Here is a 19102-nt window from a genome sequence, read left to right as displayed (position 1 = left end):
CTGCTGTTGAATGCGACTGCAGAGGAGACAGACAGAGACATGAGCCGTGGAACGGAGAACACAAGCAAAAGGATGCAGTATTTGATGGAGCTAATAAAGTTATTCAAGATGTTTTGGTAGTTAATAAATCCCAGTTTTCACAATCACAGTGTTAATGGACTTTACAGCCATATTACATTACAACCCTGTTTTGCTCTGAATGTAGAGGTGCGAGGACAATGTTGTGTGTCTTAACCAGAAAAGGTCAAAATAGTTGAATTTAGGAAATTTTTACATGAACATTAGACTGTGAGATGAATGATAACGGGATAAACAGGAAATTTAGACTTTGTTCAGTGGTTAAGTGACTGAAATTGAGTTTGTTCTCTTTGATTTTCCCGGGTTTCCTTCCACAGCAAAAACATACAAAAGCACTGGGTTCATTGAGATGACTGGAGAGTCTAAGTTGTTTCGGTCAAACACTGCAATGTGCCAAATGCAGCTGTGCAGGATTTCATGGTTCACATGGTGGTTTGCATGGATAAAACACATCAGACTGATAAACAGACAAGGTTTGTTGTCGATCCTCAGCTTGGATCTGCTTTTACAAGCAAAACATGACAAAAATAAAAATGGAAGATCAAAACAAAAATTACATAGAGTAAAACTATTTTTCTCATGTATTTATTAAGTTACAAATTTTGATAAAACATTCATTCTTCAGTGTTTGTGTTTTGTCTGTAATTTGTCATTTGGCTTTGATACATCTGATTCAAATGACATAATTATTTACGTATTTGCAATTTTATTAACTAAGTTATTTTAAAGTACTTAAGATGCCTTAAGCTTCAGCTTTACTATGAAATTCTTCAATCAATAAATTGATAAATTGAAATCGATAAATTAAATTCTAAAGAAATGCCTATTTGTCTGTCTGTCTGTCTGTCTGTCTGTCTGTCTGTCTGCCTGCCTGCCTGCCTGCCTGCCTGTCTGTCAGTCCGTCTGTCTGTCTGTCCGTCCATCTGTCTGTCTGTCTGTCTGCCTGCCTGTCTGTCCGTCTGTCCATTCCATCCGTCCATCCATCCATCTGTCTGTCTGCTTGCCTGTCTGTCTGTCCGTCCGTCAGTCCGTCTGTCTGTCTGCTTGCCTGCTTGTCTGTCTGTCTGTCCGTCCGTCTGTTTACCTGCCTGCCTGCCTGCCTTCCTGTTCATTCGTTCATCTGTCTGTGTGTCTGTCTGTCCGTCCGTCCGTCCGTCCGTCCATCTGTTTACCTGCCTGCCTGCCTTCCTGTTCATTCGTTCATCTGTCTGTGTGTCTGTCTGTCTGTCTGTCTGCCTGCCTGCCTGTCTGTCAGTCCGTCTGTCTGTCTGTCCGTCCATCTGTCTGTCTGTCTGTCCGTCCATCTGTTTACCTGCCTGCCTGCCTTCCTGTTCATTCGTTCATCTGTCTGTGTGTCTGTCTGTCTGTCTGTCTGCCTGCCTGCCTGCCTGTCTGTCAGTCCGTCTGTCTGTCTGTCTGTCTGTCCGTCCATCTGTCTGTCTGTCCGTCCGTCTGCTTGTCTGTCCGTCTGTCTGTCCGTCTGTCCATTCCATCCATCCATCCATCCATCCATCCATCCATCCATCCATCCATCCATCCATCCGTCTGTCTGCTTGCCTGTCTGTCTGTCTGTCTGTCTGCTTGTCTGTCTGTCTGTCTGTCCGTCTCACATTCCTTTAAACTGCTGCATGATGGAGAGCAGATGTTCGCTGCGTTTCTGGATGTTGCTCTGCTCCTCTTTCAGTCTCTCCTGCTCCTGCAGCACCTCGTCCTAAGGACACACAAACATGGAGGAGTCATATCATGAGTGCTGTCGCTGATGACTCAGCCCTGTGCTGAGACTCACTGTGCAGTTTATTTAGACAAACCAGATATTCCTTTCTTTACGGTCTCATGAATCAAACATATGCAGTAAAGCAGCTGTCTGAGGATCAGTGTAAGTTAAGTAACGTGCTTGTGCTCCATCCAAAGCTCAGTGTATGTGCTAGTGTGTTTTCTGACTCTCAGTCTGCAGAGATCCCGTCTCTCTCGGTCGTTCTCCTCAGCTCTGGCTCGGAGCCAGGCCTCATTCTGGGAGCGGTGTCGGTCCAGCAGCTCCTGCAGCTCCTAACACAAACCAACAATTCATATCCCAAATATTATTTTATTATATCTTATATTACATTCATATTATTGGACTGAATGGAACCTGTTGTTGCTGTTGTCTGTGCAGCTCATGAGCTTCTTTTTCTTTCTGCAGAGCAGCAGTAGCCTTAGACAACTCAGACTTCTCTCTGGAAAACGCCAGTGTAGAAGCAATACAACGTTCATTAGGTTTATGCCAAACTGTTAAATTCAAATTAGCTAATATTTCCTATGACATAATGTCCCAGTTTTCATGTTCTCGCTCACTGATCAAATAAAAGAAAACCAACACAGGTACCCATCGAGTTTGTGGAACTCCTGATCAAGCAGAGTGAAGGCTGTCTGGATCATTTTCATGGCCTGATCTCGAACTGCACTGAAGTCTCGGTGGACAAAAGCCTGCAGGAGATGAGTGAAACATGTTCCTCTAATAGAGGCAGTAGCTAACTGCTGCAGTAGAAAGTCCAGCTCAAGGTTTTGACCAATCAGAGACGGCCAATTAGTTGCCGTGGTCACCTTTGCGCTCGCTGTGGGGCTCTTGGACCAGCAGGGCGGAGCACAGTCGCTCAGCTCGTAGCGGACGTTGGGAACCTTGGTGGGGGTGAAGCTGTTAAAAGGTCAGAAGCAGGATGAAACCGGTGGGTTACGCCTGAGAGATGAGAGCCAAACAGAGCACGACAAGGCTGCACAAACGCACACACACACACACAACAGCAGCTGACGACCTGTGGCCGATTCCCTGGAGACCAAACTCCGACAGTATCTCCTTCATCACTGGAGAGAAAGGCAGCGACGTTTCACATACCGACTTCTGTGGCCGTTGATTCTTATGTTACCGCAGTACCTGGTTGTCTCTCTGAAGGGTTAATCAGCTTCATCACCTTCAGGTCATTAAACTCCTGCTCCTCATTCCTCCCCCCAAACACGTACAGCTGTTAAACCAACGCGCACAAAGAACGTGTTCTATAAGAAGCGACAATAATAGACATATTATTATGATGTGAGAACACCTGAGCAGCACACTGACGTGACTGTGGAGGATGAAGGCTGTGTGTCCATGACGACGAGCTGGAGGAATCCCAACGTACAGCGGAACCTTCCACTTCATCTTAGCTGGAGAAATGACGTCTTACACTGTGACCAGAGCCTTGTTAGTTGGTCGGCATTGTTCTACTCACCAATGCTGAGTTTGTGGATTTCATGTGATGATGTCACTGTTCCGTCCTCATTGCTGCTTTGTCCACCAAACAGGTAGATATCCTCAAGAATGTTTAAAGACATTCAGTGTCATCACCAGCAATAAATGCAATATAATACAATTTAGTTTTTGTGCTTCCAACTACAACTTGCACATGTGTGTCCATACTTTATCATGGTGAGCAGTCAGTGAGTGTCGGCTGCAGGCTGCTGGTGATTCTCCCTTCACCTCCCATTTGTGCCACACCAGGTTTTCTGCAGGGATCAGAGGACAAGGCACCAACAGAAGCATGAAAGAGGACGAGAAGACGGTAATGAACACAAATGTAAATAATGTGGAGAGGATTCATACGTTAGGCTTCTCATCAGAGCTGACCTGTGCTGAGCACGTAGAGGTCTTTACAGAAGTCCCCAGCTTCTCCATATCCTCCACACATGAACACCTTGTCACCAACGAGAGCTGAGGTCTGATCACATCTACACACACACACACACACACACACACATGCAGTTTGACCACAGGAAGTGAATGCAGAATAATCCTCTAACAGCTTTGTGGAGTTCTTACAGGGCGGGGGGCGACGATCCGCTGCTTTTAACCGGAGTCCAAGTTAAAGAAACTGTAAAACAAAAAAGAATTCAGAACCAGAGCAAAACACAAACAAAACCTGCAATCAAGAAGACGATAAAGTATGATTTAGTTGGTTTCCCTTCGTTGGACCTGTGTTGAAGACCATCAGGTCGTCCGTTGGACTTCCTCCTACAAGGCCTCCATACACGTAAATGTTGTCTCCCACGGCAACGGAGCTGTATCTGATGGCTCGAAGGACCACACCCCCCACTGGCAAGCAGTCCCAGCTCAGAGACACTGGTTCAAAAGGAAAACAGCAGCTGGAAGCCACACTAGACTGGAGACGTTCTCATCCTCCTCCTCCTGCGGCGTCACATCCTCACCGATATCAAAGCTATAGACTCCTGGGAGACACTCTGTGGCGTCAGAGCCGGACACGCCCCCAAACAGGTACAACTTGCCTTTCACAACACTAAGAAAAAAACAAAGGAGACTAGTGTCACGTGTGCTTTCAGCTGATTAATGCGTGTCAGTTACAGACTGCTGTCTATTAATGTTCATACGACTCTGCAAAGAGTAGGAGATTAATAACAACTAATCCATAACCAGCAGGTTTTACCACAGCGTGTGACCTTCTCTGGCCGAGGGAACGTCTCCACCCTGAGGAATCTCCTCCCACATCACATCATCAGTGGAAACTAGGAACAACAGCAGCACCTTCGGTCAGTGGTTGTTGCTCCCAAACACACGACGTGCAGTGGAAGACAAGTCAATGGTGACAATTAGAGCAATAGAAGAAGAAAATGATGAGACGTTGATGTGGAGCTAAACTGAGGGTAAGAACGTGCACTTATTCCTTGAACGGTTCACTGGACGACGGACTGGGGCGTCATCACCTCTGACCAATGGCTGAGAGTCAGTGACCCGCATTGTGTTCAGGGGCAACTTGCTTCCATTCATCCTTCAATCCAGAGCGCTTCTTCGGTTCTGACTGAGTGACTCCTCCTTTAAACCTACTGTCCTCCCTGCACTCGGCTGAAACCAAACTGTCAACTACTGTGGTGATTTGTGGAATCGGCCCCAATAACAACAGCAGTGCTGCATTTTGTGTATCATTTCTGTGTATCTTTGAGAAATATGAAGTCAAGGACCCAAAAGTGAACACACCGACTTTTTTCAGGATCTGTGCACATACTTTGACGTCAGATTAGATCATCATTGTTCATCACTTTCAGGACTTCATAGTAGAACAGAAGCTGATTCATTTGTACCTGTTAACATGTAGAAGTCATTGAAGTAAACAGGGTCGTCTTCCTAAATAAATGAGAAGCAGGTTCGCAACAAAGATCCTATTCAGTCAAATGTGGAAGCTCCTAAAAGAAGAGTTTCTTCTCCAAATTTACATTTAACAACTCAAAGTGATGTAACTGCGACGGGAGTTTGCGTTGGTTCACCTGCTGGTTGATGCTGGAGGCTCCTCCGAACACAAAGGCAACATTTCCTGCCACAGCTAAAGCGTGACCGTACCTGTGAAACACACAAACACAGGTGGACAGGGACGATCACTCACGCCCGACGTTATCGTGTTTCTAGTGTAGCAAAGGAAGCTGGTGGCTGTGTTCCACTCAGCTGCTCGCGCCTGGTGTCGGTTCGTTCTGGTGGATTTGCTTTGTGACCCACCGGGCGCTTGGAGCTTCTCCCTTGATCCCCTTCTCCAGCCACTGACCACTGGCTAAGGCCATGTTCACGTCCGCTGTCACACACACACACACACACACACACACACACACACACACACACACACACACACACACACACACACACATATATATCACTGTATAATTATACAGTGAGTGACATTAAAATGTGACAAACCTAAACAATACATTTGATATTATTTACCATTGTGTTAGATAAATTATACATGTTGTGTCCTGGGTGAATGTGTGTGTGTGGTGAAACTCACCTTTGGCGTTTTGTGTCTGTCTGGATGTTGAGTCCCTGGTTTTCGTCCTCTGTGCTTGGTCTAAGTGGCACTAAGCCACCGATGACTCATCTCCAGTTCGCGGTTTAACAGCTGTGCTCTGCATCTCAGCTTACAGGTAAGCTACACTTTTCTCTGCTGGTTGCCTAGCAACACCTCCAAACACGCTGCTGACCAAGGCAAATCATCCGAGGACAAGATGGGCGTTGATGAAATATGGGTTTGAACAAAATGTTTATAACATAATATTATATGTTTCATAACACATGTTGGTTCATAGTTGTTGTTTAATCAGAATAATTATCATTTTTCTATACATTACATTATATATTACAACTCTTTACCCTTCGTACTGCATGGTACTCATTAGGATGTGGAACCTATCCCAGCTGTCAATCAGACGAGAGGCGGGAACACATTGGACAGGTCGTCTGTCCATCACAGAGCCACATAAAAAGACAGAACCAACTCACACCAACAGGCATTTCAGAGTCCCAACCAGCCTGACTGCACTGGACTGTGGGAGGAACCCAAAACACGGCCACAGACAGGAGGAGAACATGCAAGCTACGCACAGGAAGAGTCCTGATTATTATACTGTGGACTTTTGTTTATTTATTATCTTAATATTTCATTGAGATTTTGTGTTCAATATATCCTCTGATGTTTTGTCATTTAAATAACTGAATTACTACTGATGTACAAACCCTGAATGTGACGAGTTGTCAGAACTGTCTCTACAGGATAAATATGATGAACACTTAAGGTCACACAATGTCAAAAGGCAATAAATGAGCCATTCAGCATTTTTAAGGTAAGTATTTCTACAGTGACATGAGGACTAACAATTATGCAAATATAGCTAACTCAGAAGGGAATCTGATTAAACTGGTCAAACAATTCAAGGTCATACTGAGGGTTTCACATTAAAGGTGCATTACACGATAGACTGTGTATCAGCTCCAACCATCACTCATGACCAGTTTGCCCATTCTGCCACCTTCTCCCAGCACACGACACTACAGGCACCACAGCCTCACACCAGGAGCTCAGACCTACATGTCCTCCTCTTATTTTCCAAATCCGGCATCTTTTGCATTTCAGAGACCTATATTTGGTGTTTTTTAAACATTTGTGTTACAGACGCAAAGAGCAACATCATGTCTAAAAATAAGATTTATGAAGTAAGAACAAGTGACATCACCAGAGACAGCTTTGCTCCTCACTGTCTCAAAGTCTGGCAATGTGACTGCTGCTGTATTAGCATCAGGAAGACAAAATTCTAAATAATATTCATCTTCATAATTATTACTACTAGAATATGAAATGCCAATCTGAAATCTTCCAGGACTGAACTGATTGTTCCCGTGGGCCTCTTCTGATTGATGATATAAGAAGGCAGCCGGTCACGTTTCCCACTGTCATCACAGCTCCGTCTCCTATCATGTTTTATTCACACACACACACACACACACACACACACACACACACACACACACACACACACACACACACACACACACACACACACACAGACGAACACGAGACCACAGCCACCGACACGTGATGTCTACTACTGTTCGCTCACGCTTTTCACCGTCGAACTAACCGGAACATGGCTTGATTTTCAAGATAAAAAAGATGAATTTGTATACACAGCTTTTAGAGTCGTCCACGGCGGAGTTGAAGTGATAATAATGAAGGAATAATGAAGGAGTCATAATTTCAAAAGAAAGAGTTAATTATTTTTATTCACAAATTACTGCAATCCTCCTGTTCACTAATCTTTACGGAGATTTAATTTGAAGTGACATTTTCCGGCCTGATTGCCAATATGTTTTTAGTTTGGCTTCTGGAAAGAGATGCTAGCCTTGACTCCTTAAGATCAGGTTTTTAATGTAGTCGTTCTGAGATATTTTATGTAGTCTTATGCAAACTGATCTGACAGAGGTTATTCACGCAAAGTTCACAGACCTTTAACAGCAGTAATGTATCGGAGCGCATTGACAATGTCAAGTTGTGTCAGTTAAAAAGGAAATAAATCAAAATGCCTTTCACAATAAATGTCACAATCACGGCATAATTATATGTCGAGGTTATTTCAGGTAATCTGCTAACAATTCAAGTTTAAATCTTAGACAATAGCTAATGTAATAATCCAGAATCAGAGGTTAAAATATTTGGTCGAAATTTCTCCCTAATCTCCTACATTATTGAGACATTGTTCAAAGGACAATTACTAATAAAAGTATATGCTGACTATTTTATTATATTTATTACTTTATATTTCATTAGTTTTTTATATGTTTGCCGATATCTACATTTAGAATCTAACAAAACCTAAGTTAACATATTTTGAAAGAGATACATTTCTATCTGGTAAAATTGATAGATATCATTCGCTTTTCAGTTGAAATTCAAGCTAATTGAATCATTAATTTATTAGATCAATAAATATTTTATATAAATATAAATATTTTAGGTAACTATTTTTCCACAGCATAAATTACTACTTGTAGAACCAGCATCTGCGTTACCATTAAAGTAAGAGAAAGTCTATTTAATCAGCTTCAGTCTAAAAGAAAATGTAGTAGGGATTATTTATTCTACTTATTTTTATAAATGTCATATATTATTGTATGTTATATTATACATTACATTATTTTTCTCCCCCGCGACCCCGAATGCGAACAAGCGGTGGAAAATGGATGGATGGATGGATGGACATTACTTTCTAATCGCGGTTACTCATTTGTACAAATTGAGCCTTTGTTGTGAAAAGGTGCCAAAGCGGAAGTTAAGTCCTGAGCGACTGACTTGACGCTGTAAGCTTCCCAGGCGAGCTGCGAACCTCGGAGCTGACGACCCGCCGGGACGTAGTGGACCTTATCCGTCACCGGGTACATTTCGGTACATTTTGTTATTATCCTGTGCTAAGGTTGAGCCTCTTCGGGGCAAAATAAGGAGACATCCTGGAAGCACCCGGAGAACCGCGGATATCCACGCACCATGGATGCTTCGTGACACGCGGCAGGTGTGAAGAGATGTCGGCGGAGCCCCCGGCGACGACCGGCCGGGTGGTTCTGGTGAAGAAGATCATCATGAAGGACGGAGCCGCGGTGGGTGGACGTCCGGCCATTTTACTCTTATTATGGCCAACCTGTACGATTGTTTACGCAGAATAATCCACACGTAAATGTAGGATGTTTACTTCATATCATGTTTAGCTCTGTCAGTAACTGCTGCGTGAAGCTTATGACATAACATTAAGTACACGACGTACAATGCCGTTAACAACTGCCATTTATAATCATTTTAGTAAAATATTAAATTATAGACAGACAACAGAGGTAACACTGCTCAAAGGAGCGATTTAAAATCCTTTATTATGATTCAGAGCAAATTCCGAAGATTTATGAACATCTCTGTTTTAAAATAGAACCGATGGGCAAAACGCTAAACGCACGAAACGAGGCGAACACGAGCGGATCGGGTCCAAAATGGTTCGTTCCGTGTTGTAATAGAGGCGTCAGAGCAGCTTTGTGCGGCTCACGCCGCTCGGCTCACTGGGATGAGGATGCGTTATCTGTTACATAACACGCGGAGGGCAGGAGGAGACTGCAGCTCCGGCTCTGTCAGCGTCCATTTTAACGCTCGTCATCAGACCCTTTTCACACATATGCACCATTTTAAACGCACCAAGAACCGCAGCACTTTGTCCTTCGCTCCTCAGCACAAGTGTTGGCGGGTATTTAGTGTAGTTTATCAGCAATCGGCAATAAACTGTACAGATGTGGTTTGTTCTCAGCGCCTCCACCTGAAGGATGTGCTGCTTTCTCCGTCTGTGCGTGTTGGACTCAGACATCTGAGCAAAATCACATCGATTTTTACATTTTCTGATCATCCACAGGCAGAACGATAAGTCCGTTCATTGACAAACAATTACTTGTTATTAGTTAAATGGTAATAATACAGTCCAGCACAGAGCATGGATGGGATGAGATGGAACATCACAAAGATGTAGAAAGACAAAAAATCACAAATTTAGTTATTTTATATAAACAAATGGTTTAGTGCTGAAGTGTGATGTTAAACAGTTTTTCTGAGAAAATATTATACAAATTTCCACAAACTCCAAAAAAACAGTGGCTAATACCAAGGTTTCAAATTAATTAATTAAGGTTTTAAAGCCCCTCAAATCAGCTAAGTACTCTTTAGAGTTGATTTCATTCATGCACTGATTTCTGCATTAAACAGCATTTCCTGTTTTTTTATAATTAAAGCTAATTTGTTGTTCTATGACCTGGGTTTATGGCGGTAAACGTGGACAGTGTTTCAGTCTATCATTCACATTATTTTCACAACAAACCCTGTGTGTTTTAATAACAAAAATAATAAATAATAACCTCAACTCTCCATAAAATCCAGCTTATCACAGTCACTTACTGTAAGAACATTTCCCAAAGATTTTTTGATCTAATATTTAGAATATGGACTAAGTATTGACTAAGTAATGGTTCAGCCATCCTGCATATTCAGTACTTAACATCACCCTCTCTGGTAGATGAGTCTAATACTGAACATCATTTTGTCTGTTAAGATACCTGAAGTCTGTTGTGGTTTAGATTCACGGCAGCCAATGGTAGATGAAACTCTGGAATAATGGGAGGAAGAAACGTAAATATGAGCAATTTCTGCAAGTAAACATCGCAGTTTCTGTAACAAAAGGACGGCTTTTAGGAAAATAATGCCCCCAATTCAATTCAATTTTCAATTTGCTTTTATTCATATAGCGTGAGTTCACATCAATAGAGCTTACACAACAACAACAAAAACAAATCCTACATACAGGAGGCTTTTACTCACATCTCATCTTTATTCTTATGTACTAAAGACGGTCTCAGGAGGACGCTGAAAACATTTGTTGATGTGGAAGTAATGTTTCAGAACTAGAAGCCTTTTGCAGGAAGCCAAATCCTGTGGGGAAGATTGATATCATTCATGCATCCATCATCATTTACACTCTTCTGGAAGACAGAACCATAACAAGGAGAATAATTGAAGACAAATTCCGATCTACAGATTTTAGGTGGTCTGTGTTTTTGAAGCTCTGGCAGTTCATGCTTCTGCACCAACATCAACTTTGTTCCTGGCAACCAAGAACAGTGAGTGACTTGCAGAGACTGTCAGTGTGTTTCAGCAAGCATCACAATATTTCTATTTGTTTGCAGGGAATCAAAATCTGTGGTGTATAAGAGTGCAAAGAAGACTCGTTACTGTTCCGGTCATTGGCCTTTTTCTGGCAGCATTTGTTGTAACTGTGGCCTCAACCTGTGGTGATGGCTCAAATAATTCAGTAAATACAGTGTGTAACAGGTAGGTCGACCAGAACCCACAGTCGCATGTTGTTGTCTCTCCTGTCTGTAAAAGCTAATCTTTGGAAGAGACAGCACAACTAATGTATTTTCTACATGAATTTACATTACTGATGTGCAAGAAACAACAGGAAAACAAGAAATTTTATGCTTTAGTCTAAGTAAGTTGGTGTGGAAATACTTCATACAGGTCCAGTTTACAGTAGGTAAGAGTCAATTGCTCTAAAAGGTAAAATGCTTGTTTGTTAGTTGATTTCTAATGAACTGAATCTACGGCTGCCTGTAAATAATCAACATGAGTCCTCATGGGTGATTGTGCAGAACTCGGACTATGATAATAGGCTGAGTTTCCCGCGTTGGGTCCTGATGAGCTAATAATAATTAGCACGCGTGCGTGTGTTCCAGCCCCAGCAGGGCATCGGCAGGCCCAGCGTGTACCATGCCGTGGTGGTGATCTTCCTGGAGTTCTTCGCCTGGGGTCTGCTCACCACGCCGATGCTCACTGTGAGTAACGCGGGGGCTCCGCTTTAACCTCGGATCCGATCGTATCGGGTCGTTCGCGCCGTTATTAACGCCGCTGCTCTTTTCGTCAGGTTTTACACGAAACATTTCCCCAGCACACCTTCCTGATGAATGGGCTCATTCAGGGCGTTAAGGTAAGAGAGACACAGCCGTCGAAGCTCCGTAGACTCGGTGACAGCGGTGACACCACCCCTGTGCGTCCTCTCCTCCAGGGTCTGCTCTCCTTCATGTCCGCTCCACTGATCGGGGCGTTGTCAGACGTGTGGGGCAGGCGCTCCTTCCTGCTGGTCACCGTCTTCTTCACCTGCGCTCCAATCCCTCTGATGAGACTCAGCCCCTGGTACGACCGGCAACAGAAAGCACTGAACTCTTCTACTGCATTGTTTACTTAAAGTGATTGAGGAACAAGTTGATGTTTGATTTTGTGTCTTATGCTCATGTGCTCATCCTCCAGGTGGTACTTCGCCATGATCTCCATGTCTGGAGCCTTCTCTGTCACCTTCTCAGTCATCTTTGCCTATGTTGCTGATGTGACAGATGAAAGGGAGAGGAGTACGGCCTACGGTCTGGTAAGGACGCGACTTTGATGTCGGCCCTGATTTTTAAGTCAATGATTCAGCCCAAATGCACTGTGCTCAGTTATATGAGAAGAACCGGAGGGATGAGTGTCCTCTTTAGGGGCCGTCTGTAAAGTATCACAAGGACTCACAGGCAGTGACATGAGTCAAACTAATGTCAGTGAGTGACACTGGATCTGTAGCCTCAGAGCACAATCCGGCGCGTCAGCTTGATGAGAAAACAGATGTCAGCTCAAAACCCGAAAATATTAGCAAGACAAGTAACGTTGTGTTAGATTTGGTTCCAAATATGAAAAATCGAGATTGCAGCAATTCATGCAGCTCATTGTTGAGCACCGGTGGATCGTGTGGAGGGTCAGTCTGCGTCTGTAGACCAGGAGCTGCTGCATGGTTTGTTAGGAGGTCCTGGGTTTGATTCCAGGGTCGCCCGCGTGCCATCCTGTGTGGAATTTGTTTGTTGGAAATGAGACTCAGCCTCTTCCCCAATGACGGTCATGATCGCTATCCTTGGGGCTAAAATGATGAGTGGGTGATAGCATTGACACTTCTTTGCTGTTCCGTTGCATTTACGTTGGAGATCAACTTAATGTAGTTTGTTACATCTTATCACTGGTAATTTCTTTTAGGATGTGAAGAAAACTCCCCGCTTTCTCTTCTCTGTGTGTTTGAGTCATTACAGAAACACCTTCAGCCTTTATACATGACACAGTTTGACGTATTGCTTATGGTTGACTCATTTTCCTTTTCCAGGCTTCTTATTTGCCCACCTTTTTCCACCTCGCTAGCTCAGTCTGAGTTCGATTGAGAGTCTGAGTCTGGAGCAAACCCATGAATGAGTCATGGTATAGAGTAAGAAGCCAGGAGGAGCAAACACAGCTACACCAAACCTGCTACTGAGCAAATGTTGCTTCATTATTTACAAGGCACTGCATCTAACCTAGGTTTAATTATTACCTAGTGAAAGAAGGAACAATAATTGATATCCAGCTTCATAAATGATCCTATTATTCCTATATTTCTGATCAAAAAGCGCTTCTATTAGGCCTTTGGTCGTTTAATTATCAAACCTGATTGGAGCACATCCCAGCCGACAAACCGTGTGAGAGGTTCATCCTGGACAGGTCACATCAAAGTTGGATGGTGAATAGGTGCGGTTTAGAATGTCCAGCCAATCTGACTACATGTGTTTGGACTGGGGGAGAAAACCTACACGGACACAGGAGGAACAAGCAGAATCCATACAGAAACACCGGGCGAATAATAAGAATAAAAATGTATGAATGTGTGTGATCATATACGTCTAATTGAAGAAAAGCTACTATTATTTGTTGTGATGAGACAGAACAGAAGGAGTGGGGTTTCTTTCTCCGCTCTTCCTGCCCTCAACCCAGCTTCAGATGGATCTAAGATGCAGCCTTTCCCTCATCTGAACCCCTCCAGGTGTCGGCGACCTTTGCAGCCAGCCTGGTGACCAGTCCGGCCATCGGCGCGTACCTCTCAGCCTGGTACGGGGACAACCTGGTGGTCCTGGTGGCCACGCTCATCGCTCTGGCTGACATCTGCTTCATCCTGCTGGCGGTGCCCGAGTCTCTGCCGGAAAAGATGCGTCTCAACACCTGGGGAGCGCCCATATCCTGGGAGCAGGCCGACCCCTTCGCTGTCAGTACCCAGCATACAGCATGTTATGTAGCTTATCTAGTTTTTGGATAGTATGTTTATAAGTGGAGACGTGGATCGTTTAACGTCTTTCCTGTCTCTTTCTCTGTCTCGCTCTCCTTCAGTCTCTGAGGAAGGTGGGTCAGGACTCGGCGGTATTACTGATCTGTATCACCGTGTTCCTGTCTTACTTGCCGGAAGCCGGACAGTACTCCAGCTTCTTCCTCTACCTGAGACAGGTGAGATACACCTTTACCTGATGTTATTACTGCTCTGGCTAAAGTTACATACAAATGTTTAGAATGTGGCAGGTGTGCAGTGTGTGATCATCACACAGCAAATGTGTTGTAATTGTAATCTGGTAAATGATAAAACTGTATTTGTTCTGGGTTAGTGTCAATGTGCATAGTCTGAAGAGCGTTTATACTTGTGTATTATAGTATATGCTGATGACTGTCCTGTATGCTGATGTCTCTGTCTGAAAGCCTTGTGATCAAAACATGGAACCCTAATGTTACCTTTTGTTTGTGTCTGCAGATCATACACTTCTCGTCCACAACCATCGCTGTTTTTATTGGAGCAGTGGGCATTCTGTCTATTGTAGCGCAGGTAACACATGCACAAACACTCATGAGTCTAAACACGTTTGCTATATAAGTAGTTATAATGCAAACTGAGTGGTATCACTAACAGATGCATGTACTGTAGAAATATACCATAGTAATAGTACCATTACTTGTTAAAATAACAAATGTTACCGTAAATAAAACAAATCTTTCCTTTCTTTTCCTTCAGACTCTCTTCCTCACTCTTCTAATGAGAACTTTGGGAACTAAAAACACTGTTCTGTTGGGTTTGGGCTTCCAGATTCTTCAGCTGGCTTGGTATGGCCTTGGATCAGAGCCATGGTGAGATCTGTGTGTGCAAGGCCTCTATAATGTTAACACTAAAGCGCCAACTGTGTGTCCCGGCTTAGAACAGATGGGAAAGAATTTTTATTGTGTTGTATTATCCTGATATACTGGACTTAATGAGAATATGGTGAGAAATGAAACCACACCACAGAATAAATTAGATTCAAGTGACTGAGCTACTTGAATGAGTCGCTGTCATGACAAGTATTAACAAGCAGAATAAGTTTAAGGGTCTCAAACAGATGGTAATGGCTGCATAGTAATTAGTTAATTTTTAAATATATTTTAGTTATGCTTCAGAAAAAATATACATTCAACATTGCGAAGGCTTACTGTACCTTTGCGTGTGTTTTACCAGGATGATGTGGGCAGCCGGTGCTGTAGCTGCAATGTCCTCCATCACGTTCCCAGCTGTGTCGGCGCTGGTGTCACAGTCTGCGGATGCTGATAAACAAGGTGATGAAGCCTGGTCTCAGGCTGTGACCACTTTTCCTCAGTTTCTGATTTAGTTTCTAATTCTTTTATGTTATATTGAATTTTATTGAGTTTTCTTGTTTACTGTTTTTGTAATAAATGTCAGCAGTGTCATCGAACCTCTGGCCTACCGCATTTACGAATATATTATGATGTTGATAATTTATGCATTTTTTTTATTTTGTAAAATTTGCATTTGTTTTTTAACCTCACCCTCTCAGTCTCTAACATGTAAGCCTTGGTTCTTACCTTGTGTCCCCATTATGTTCCATGTACAGTTGTGTAACATACTAGTACCATTTTAGTATCATACAATATTGTCATAAAAATGAGACTCAGCTCACTGGTAGAACATAACACAAGACACCAGTATTTCATCAGTAAGGGACTGGTTAAAGGTTTCTACATCAGGAATAACACGACCTGTCTCCTCCACCTGCAGGTGTGGTTCAGGGGATGATTACAGGAATCAGAGGTCTGTGTAACGGTCTGGGCCCAGCTCTGTATGGATTCATCTTCTTCCTCTTTAATGTGGAGCTCAACACCATGGACCCCATCCAGAGTGATTACAACATCGACCCTCTGCCTTTGCACAGCCCCACTGAGGTAATTTAATCTATTCAGTGCTTTTAGAGGAGAGCTGTGTGAATGGTCGTAACATGGGATCTGATGAATGCACATTGTTCATGTTTTATGATGTGTTTCTAGCTTCTAGTTGTAACATTTGAAAAACACTTGAAATAACTAGATTTCCAGTTGGTAGCCTTAATATTTGGCTCATGCCATAACTAAATACTAACACAATCATGTGATGGTGATTAAAGTCTTTCCTCCTTTTGTGTTCTTAGCGAGCGCTCATCCCTGGGCCACCCTTCCTGTTGGGCGCCTGCACTGTGGTCGTGGCCTTTCTTGTTGCACTCTTCATCCCAGAGAAACCGTCCTGCTCCTCCTCTTCCTCTCAGCTGTCCCTCAGTGACAAGCCCCCCCCAGACAGTAAAGACTCCATGTCCTCGCTGGCTGGCGTCCACATCAACACACCCCTCCCCGGCAGTGACGAGGAGAGTCCTCCCGCCACCAGCGATGAGGATTTTGAGCCTCTGCTCCATGACAGTATAGTTTGATGGACCACATGGGGCGGGACTTACATTGTGCTTTGAGTGATTGCTATTTTACAACAAAGACTAATAAGCAGTAATGCATTTTCTTTGCCACAGAGCGGGACTAAGTGTACTTTCTTTGTCAGACGAAGCATGGTTACCTTGCCTGAAGGCAGGGCCTCCATTGTGCTTCACCGACCGACCAGGAGCAGAGACGCTCACATCTTGTCAGGGGCCGTGTTTGTTAAACGAGGGCGCCTGGGAAGAAAGCGTTGCCAAATAAGATGTCATTGTTTCATTGGTCCGTCCAGGCAGAGGTTGTTTGATTGGCACAGAGACGTCTGTGCCAGCAGGGAATCCACAGTTTAATGAAGGAATTGAGGCAAAGCCCACAAAGAGAATTAAGACAGAGGAGGAATTCTTTATTAGGATTGAAGTTGATTGTTTTTGTGGTTAAGAACACAAGGTGTGTAACTTCCAGCTGTATCATTCAAAGCTGTATTTCAATGTTGTATTTTATTTCTTATCGGTTATTGTACAGAGAAAATATGTCCAAAACATATTTACTTACTTTTCAGTTTTCTTTTCAGTTGCTCTAGAAAGAGGAACCCTTCTGTTAGTGTACAGTATCTTACATGCTATGAGCTATTGATGCTAACAGTATGAATGTGACGAGCTGAGAGAGGAGTCACTCAAAATGTGTTGAAATATCACTTTAGCCAAGTTTTCACTTTAATCGAAATTCTTAAGCTTGAACTCAAGAAAACCATAGGAGAGTATTGCAACATCTCACTGGGTTGTTTTTCCACCTGTTGATATCTGTTTGTCACTACCTCAGATATGTGTGTTTTTAATTACGCTCCACGTCTGTCACCTTTCTTTTTTATACCAGAGTCACTTTATAAAGTGCTGCTGCTTGCTGGCAGTGAAAAAAAACCTCAAACCTGCAACTTTACAGACTTGAGCTTTCCAGGTTAAACAGCACCTCTCCAGTCTGAGTATTGTCCACTATTTCCTGTTCATTCATTTTCACAGTGTTCACATCCATTTGTTTTTTGTGGTGCTACACACACTCCTGTTTAAATATTATCTTGTGATATTTCCTGCCCCCTTTGTAGTCACCTCTGCACCAATGGATATTCAAAGTACATCAATTTTTATAATACACACCAGAGTTTCTCTGATTCCCTCTATTATACCAAAGCTGTTTCATTTATGAAATTAGTTGTGTTTCTGTTGTGTTGTGCTGGGTTGTAGTGCACCTTCACAATGAAACACCACTAGCTGGCACCATGACACTCGAGCTTTACATGAACAACAACGCTCCAGGCTCTGTTTGCTCAGGGTCCGCGTGCCTTCATTTCACCTTTCCAGACTGGAGCCTTCCATGCTTTCCTGCAGTTTAGCTTTTCATTTTTAATGCGTTTGCTTAACTCATCTCATTACCTAAAATCACTCACTGGATAATTTACTTTATTACTGGACAGTTATTCTTCTCTAAAATGTTGCAGATCTGAGGTTGTTCCCTAACAGCAGTGAATTAATTTGTACTTGAAATATCCAACAGAAATTTAATGAGAGCTGTAGAAAAAATGCTAAGAAGTTTAAAGTATATAACTGATATAGAGTGTATATAATACATTAATATGTACATTTACATAGGACTGATATAATGGTTTTTGTATAAAATGTAAGTGAAGTGTAAGAATGGTATAATTATTGTGGTTGATTGTGATATTGCTTCAGTTTTTACTTCTGTGTAGCTCAACGGGACAAACAAGCCTGAGTAGAGGAGCAGTCCCTCTGTGCAGCTATTTCATACAAACATCACTTTTTCATGTTTAGATTAGACAACGATTTAAGTCTAATCTACTTAACAGTTCTTAGGTTTTTGTGTCTGAGTATACTTACATGCACACTAATATCTTACTCTGTGTATGATCATGTCTGGGGTGTGATGTTGGGCCCAAACACAACAGCCTGCTTATTTACATTCCTGCAGCTCATCAACTTAAACAAGTTAGTTGGATCAGATCCAGTCATGTATAACACAGATCTATATTTCTGTCATCAGGTGAAGTTTCATCCCATTATCATGATGAGTTGTTGGTCTTTTTTGAACGTTATCCACTAAACCTACACTAAAAATCTAGATCTCCAGCCTCAGATTAGTAGAAATTCAGGTTCATGTAGCAAGTATTTGATGTTTATTTGAGCAAATACACCAAACCCAGCTAATAGGTAGGATATTAGTGTGTATGTGAAAACTCAACTGAACCCACTCAGTTCAGAAGTTGTTAAACTGACTAAGTAATGTATATACTGTTCATAGACTGGATGTCTGTACATGTGAAGAAATGAAATGTACATGGAGATTCACTGTAAATACACTTTGTCTATTGTCTTGTCTGGACTTGTACCAGCCGGTTGTTGAGCATTAGGAAATAAACCAGAACAACACTTTGAAACTTATTTAAAACAAGATTGTTTGTTTTCACATTTCTTTACCCTTTTCCAACATCTTGATATCACCTCTTGATATCGCATTACACTTACAATGTAAGAATATTTACCGGTACATTCCAAACGCAG

The 19102-nt window shown here is 42.7% G+C and overlaps 2 protein-coding genes across 4 annotated transcripts; one reads left to right on the top strand and one right to left on the bottom strand.

Annotated features, from left to right (window-relative positions):
- Positions 1-647: 647 nt before the first annotated feature.
- zmp:0000001301 (rab9 effector protein with kelch motifs) lies at positions 648-7397 on the bottom strand. 2 transcript variants are annotated; one of them, XM_029169899.3, is made up of 19 exons: positions 5877-7397; positions 5591-5663; positions 5365-5437; positions 5182-5224; positions 4530-4608; positions 4294-4382; positions 4061-4207; positions 3908-3959; positions 3716-3816; positions 3509-3594; positions 3321-3402; positions 3170-3255; positions 2987-3074; positions 2868-2916; positions 2659-2749; positions 2441-2541; positions 2207-2291; positions 2020-2124; positions 648-1789 (listed from the first exon to the last, which is right to left on the bottom strand). In XM_029169899.3, exons 2-19 carry the CDS (start codon positions 5650-5652, stop codon positions 1685-1687), a joined length of 1524 nt encoding a protein of 507 aa, XP_029025732.1. In that variant the 5' UTR covers positions 5653-5663; positions 5877-7397; the 3' UTR covers positions 648-1684. The 2 variants fall into 2 exon arrangements, with proteins under 2 accessions (XP_029025732.1, XP_029025733.1); XM_029169900.3 differs by lacking the exons at positions 5591-5663; positions 5877-7397 and having other exon boundaries at positions 5182-5283.
- A 1307-nt stretch (positions 7398-8704) lies between these two features.
- mfsd14ba (major facilitator superfamily domain containing 14Ba) lies at positions 8705-18992 on the top strand. 2 transcript variants are annotated; one of them, XM_029169898.3, is made up of 13 exons: positions 8706-9013; positions 11126-11270; positions 11675-11773; positions 11863-11925; positions 12004-12131; positions 12246-12360; positions 13810-14028; positions 14151-14264; positions 14563-14634; positions 14821-14933; positions 15298-15395; positions 15856-16019; positions 16262-18992. In XM_029169898.3, exons 3-13 carry the CDS (start codon positions 11765-11767, stop codon positions 16532-16534), a joined length of 1368 nt encoding a protein of 455 aa, XP_029025731.1. In that variant the 5' UTR covers positions 8706-9013; positions 11126-11270; positions 11675-11764; the 3' UTR covers positions 16535-18992. The 2 variants fall into 2 exon arrangements, with proteins under 2 accessions (XP_029025729.1, XP_029025731.1); XM_029169896.3 differs by lacking the exon at positions 11126-11270 and having other exon boundaries at positions 8705-9013.
- The last annotated feature ends 110 nt before the right edge of the window (positions 18993-19102 follow it).

The sequence above is a fragment of the Betta splendens genome, chromosome 12 (assembly GCF_900634795.4).
Source record: "Betta splendens chromosome 12, fBetSpl5.4, whole genome shotgun sequence".
NCBI classification, from domain to species: Eukaryota; Metazoa; Chordata; class Actinopteri; order Anabantiformes; family Osphronemidae; genus Betta; species Betta splendens.
Note: the sequence above shows the minus strand (reverse complement) of the source record. Positions and strands in the feature narration are given on the sequence as shown.